This window comes from Pinus tabuliformis, chromosome 6, assembly GCF_031772625.1.
Source record: "Pinus tabuliformis cultivar Carrire ecotype Pingquan chromosome 6, CPIR1, whole genome shotgun sequence".
In the NCBI taxonomy this organism is placed as follows: Eukaryota; Viridiplantae; Streptophyta; class Pinopsida; order Pinales; family Pinaceae; genus Pinus; species Pinus tabuliformis.
The window spans coordinates 590,038,266-590,043,957 of NC_142292.1; the positions used below are offsets into that span (position 1 = coordinate 590,038,266).

The window sequence follows — 5,692 nt, forward strand, 5'->3', positions numbered from 1 at the left end:
TGTGGATTTCTTATTTTAGTTATCTACCTAATCTTATTTTTTTTAAGTTATTGTTTTTTTTTTCAAAATATATGAAATAGTAGTAAATACAAAAAAAAACCAATAAATTTATAATAAGATGCAATTCTACATAATAATCATTTAATTCATTAACTGTATTTAAACGTAATAAAAACTTTTCCAAACAACAAAATCCTATATACCAATTCATTTTTTTCAATAAAATTATATATAACTTGCAACCCAAAAAAAATACTACTCGGGTGGAAACATGTTAGCAATATCCTTGTTTTTGGAAATAACTTACTGAATGTCTTTAAATGAAAAGCAAAAGTCATATTGTTTTGATATTTTTATGCCTTATCTACGATCATTCACAAAAATAATATCCCAGGAAAATATTTCATGAATTTTTTTATTTTTTTTTTCGATGATGCCTTGTTTTAATAAATAATTATAAATGAGAACAAAATATAGTAAATTGCGTAGATATTTTATGGTATGATTTTTTTCCTTAAAATTTATCATACGTATTTTATTGATTTTAGTTTTTATATTGATTTTAGATTTATTAATAGTGTAACACCATAAAATAATTTGGTGTAGGTTTTTAGTTGTAATGGAGATGTTGTAATGTAATATTTAATATTTTCAGTAGGTCAAATTACATAACTAAATAAAAAATATTATAAAAATAAAATAAAATAAAAAATATTAAGAATTTATGGTATTTATACAGAAATTAAATCAACCTAGATCTATTTGAATTCTGGATTTACCAAGTATGAAGAGGGATCAAATTTCTTGATATGCAAAACTCTTTCAAAACTCTTTTAAAGTGAAAAGAGATAACTCTCCATCTACCAAACACGGAAATGATCAAATATGCAAACCTTTTTTAGAATAAAAAAAAATTAATCCCTCTCCAATACTCAATAAATTAAGAATTAAAATAGATTTAAACTGGTTTAACACAAATCAATATTAACTTTTTAAATTATTAAAATAAATCAATTCCAATATAAAACTGGAATATTTCAACATAAATTATTTGAGTATTTTTACAATTGATATGAATATATTTTATTTAGAAAATGAACATGGAAGAATTAGAATTCTTAAAGATCTAACACCAAACAACCTCATCCAGACTACTTTTCATGTAGAGTCGCGGCTAATCGCACCACAAATTCGCAAGAGATAAAATTCCGTCACATTTACCATATAAAACTGAATTTTTGAAATGAATTGTCGTGGTACGGTGAGAATGTACTTTTGGAAATGGGCGCGGCTAATGTTGAGGAATTTTCACATTTCTGTGAACTACCAGATGATTTCACTGAGGAGATATTAGCGTGGCTTCCAGTTGATTATCTCTGTAAATTCTCCAGTGTCTGCAAAAAATGGAAAATACTGTTTTCATCAACCAGATTTATTACCACACAATGGGCCGAGGCGCCTCCTAACAAGAATCCATTGCTGTTGATAGGTGCTGTTGACTACTATCGTGAGTGTGATTGCTTCGCATACTCCTCCTTCACACAGAGTTGGAAGAGTTGTCCTTTATCCCTTCCCTTTATGGACCCAAGAGAAGGCACAGCTTCTCGAAATCCCTCTCTCTTCGTTTACATCGCATCAGGCGCCGGCTTGATCTTGGTCGGTAGCAGGTTCACTGGCTCCATCTATGTCTGCAATCCTTTCACAGGGAAGTATTTCACACTTTCACACCTGACATTCAGAAAACATTACTTAAACGGCGAGTTAGGGATCGTTCAGGAAGGGGAAAATGGGTACAAAGTGGTGGCGGTGGACACACCCAGAACTCTGGGACAGCAGATAGTGGAAATCTACGAGTCCAGAGACAAGGTCTGGAAGACTGCGGGAGCCTTACGGGAGAATTTGACTTTACATTCGAGTGTAACAGAGCGTGACGGCTTAGTTTTTTCCGGACTCGGCTTCTTCTATAGTTTAGCGCGGTCAGATGCCGTGGAAGGAATTGTAAGTTTCAATATGCTAGACGGGAATTACCTATTTTTGCCATTTCCCCCAGCTGCAGACAATCACATCGTTTTGTTCAATTACCTGCTTAGCTGCGCCTCGCGTATTCTTTTGGTTGCGGAGATGAATAATGAAATAGAATTAGACGGTGATAGACGAGTGGTTATATGGGAGTATATAGACGACGCAGAACCAACGTGGCAATTGATTGCGACGATGCCTCCAACGACTTTTCCGCAGAGGCTACGTGTGAGGGCGCTGATGACACTTGTTGATTGTGCAGGAATGGGGGATTGCATCTATTTCAGAGTCCAAGGAGTTGGATGGAAGCAGGTCACAGTTTACAACTTGACCCAGAATTCATGGAGTGTGGTTCCAAACTGTACCTTTTCCAGAGCTGAAATTTTCGATTCTCCTCCTTTCTTTGGGTTTACACCCAGGCTTGACATGAAGGTTGACTGATTTACCATGATCAACATCTCTGGAAAGATCATCACTAACTGGTTTCAAATTTCATGGCATGTTGTGATAAGTTTTGAGGAGTAGAGACTCAAGGAAGAGGAGGTTGGATATACTTTTGTGTTATGGGCGTCACTAAGTCTTGGTGATCTTAGTAGCCTCGACCATGATTTAAAAAAACAAAAAAAACATAAAAAAGTGTTTTAAAAAAAAACATAAAGAAAACATTTCTTTATTAGCATTTTACCTCATTGCCAAAGTTAATAAATCAAATTGACAAAATTAAAATTACTCCAGGTTAAATAATACAATTATTTAATATTTTTAATAATAATAGTAGAATATTAATTTGATAATTAAAATATATTTTACCTCATTGACAAAGCTAATCAATTAAATTGACAAAATTAAAATTATTAAAAGTTAAATTATTATTGACAAATATTCAATACCTTTTATAATTACCCCTTAACCTGCCCCCCTCCCAGAAAAACTTCCCGTGGAGGCTACTTGTCATCGCTTTGCATCATTACGTAATGTGTTAGATGATTGGAGGATCGTCAATGGTTTGATCAGGTGAAGGTAGTTGGGTGGTTGGAGCTATTCACTATATTTGAAACAACTAAGATTTACCTAGGTCCTGGTTTCAAGCACCATCTGAACACCAAAGGTTTCGTAGCAAGTTTTGGCATGACATGGCAAGAGCAAGAGATTTATTCACATTCTCTGGTTAGGTAAGAATAAGATTTCATTGTAATCCATTCATATTGTCTCTTAAAGCCATTATTGTTGAATTTGTAATCCATTATGTGCTTGTAAGGTATAAGAAATTCTACAACTTTGCAAAATTGGGGTTTATAAGGTATCTGAGAACTCTACAAAATTGGGGGTTTCTAAGGATTGAAACTATATAATGAGTGTGCTCTTAATTATTGAGAGAATAATTCAGGTTTTCTTGCGTAGATATGGCATTAATGAAAGAAAGGTTTGCTAAGTTTGTTCTCGGAGAAGATATGTCTGGTGGAGGCAAGGGTGTCTTGTCGACCCTAACCTTGTCTAATGCCAGGTATATGTACTCAGGAATAATGAAAATTTTCCTTCTCATCCAATTGCTTTCAACTTCTTTCAACTTTAGTCATTTCACTGAATTAATGAAATGCAACAGCCATTTTATTTGGTTTGTAAAGAGTTGGAAAATTGTTGTTTACCAGGTCATGGTTAACAAAGCGAAGTCAAACCATGAACATCCCAACACTATGTAAATTGGATGCAATGCTTCTTGTAAGATTTACAACTCAATTTCCTTTTAAGCTGTTGAAGAAATTATATAGAAATTCATCGTTTGATTGCCATTCTGGGCATGCAGGATTTTTGGAGAAATTCACGGAGTCTAATTTTTTGGGTAGAGGATAGATCAATGGGTAATTCATCTAAAGGGAGAAAAGAAGAATATGCTATACTTATTACATTTTCTTGCAATAGTATTCACAAAATACATACCTCATTCAATGGTTTTTTTGCCCATCTTTCTTTTGATACATCTTTGAGACTCTATTAGATGTCACATCTAATGAGCATTATCATCTCTACTTGCACAGAGACTGTGTGATGTCAATGATCATTGTTGCATTGAAGGTGATTCACACACGACCTCTACATAATTTCTTCCTTCAACATGTCTCTGGAGGGAGGCAGTGATACATTCACAAGGGTTTCTGCAAAATTGGTAATGATTTGCAAGACACTACCTGTTTTAATGTATAAAAATTAATTTAAAGTAAAAAAATACAAGAAATAAGATGTAATTTTAGCATTCAAAACCCTGTGAAATGAATCGATATTCAATACAACTCGATCATGGAGGCCATTATTTGTTCACTTTCTCCAGATGAAAAACAAGCGTCCGATACCACTTGATTATCAAGGAAGGATCATGGATGCCAATATTTGTTCACTTTTTTAACAAGAAAAACAAGTACTCAATACTTGTTTCTGAAAATATATCAGTACTGAGTACAAGAAAATTGTTTTTGAATTAGGCTTCTTCTTTCCTAACCTTCTTATTTAGAGTATTTACCTATGAAACTTTTTAGTGCTATCAGTTATCAACTTTAAGCAAGGTCTCTGGTTTTCCAAACATATGAGTCCTTCACCGGACATTTTCATTGTAAGAAATAATCGATGACTCAGTAGAAAAGATAGGATAAGGAGTCGAGGTAGAGGGAGGTAGAGGAATTTGAGGTAGAGATAAAGGCATCGATTGAGGATTAAGGTTAATGGTAACCACTTATATGCAAGGCCATTTGCTGAAAGGATGATTATCCTTGAAATTTGTATCTTTACTGTTGTCTTGAGAAAGCATAATTATTTTGGTCTTTTAAGTTCTTGTTAGAAAACAAGAATGTACAGTCTAAGTGTTAATGAATGAGTAATGAACCTGAGAGAGTTCACTTTCTTTGCTGATAATGTTTTTGATTGCACAATGAAATGGTTTTGATGGAATTGAATTAAAAATGAAATGATGGCTTCTATTTAGTATTTATTTTTTGGATGACGTATTATGTCACTGGTTGTGTCCTTGTAGGAAAATATTTAGATGAAAATTATGTTCTTGTTTGTATCTAGGTATATATAAAATACACTCACTTGTTGCTTAGTGTTAATGATGTAACACAGAGTCTCTGCCTTGAACTGTTATCTACTCAATTGTGGTTTATGACCAGAGAACTCAGTGATTATTACCTTGGACAAATATATAATTGGGTTAATGGGCATGGATTGGAATATAAAATGGATATTTCAAAATTTTCCATAATAATAGGAAGGAAAGGGCAATCATACACCATGGCTTGCAAGTCCAGGGGGTAGTCTTGTGTCTAAAACAAGTCGTTGGCACTAAATAATTGTGGAGTTCTACAGTAATATTCGAGTTGTAAAGGAGCATGCAAAGCTAACATAGTGTTAGATCAATCATTAGAAGTGATCAATAATGCCCCAATGTATTTGATATTGTAGGCATGTATGTTTCCATACAGAATGGCCCCCCTATTGCTGTATGTGATTTTTTTCTATGGACTTTTATTCAATGTCCCAGGGAATGGATGTCTAGCAAAAATTTGTCTATTTTGTCTTATGATGGTTCCCTCCTCTTCCCCCTGATCCATTAGGTAATTTTTTTCATTTTGTGAGGAAAGGATTAATGACATGATCCATGTTGTATAATACATTGGAATAT

At 33.6% G+C, this 5,692-nt stretch overlaps 1 protein-coding gene across 1 annotated transcript; it reads left to right on the forward strand.

Moving 5' to 3' along the window:
- The first annotated feature begins 1,281 nt into the window (after nt 1-1,281).
- LOC149259945 (F-box only protein 6-like) lies at nt 1,282-2,460 on the forward strand. Its single transcript, XM_089455873.1, has one exon. It carries the CDS (start codon nt 1,282-1,284, stop codon nt 2,458-2,460), a length of 1,179 nt encoding a protein of 392 aa, XP_089311999.1.
- Nucleotides 2,461-5,692: the final 3,232 nt, after the last annotated feature.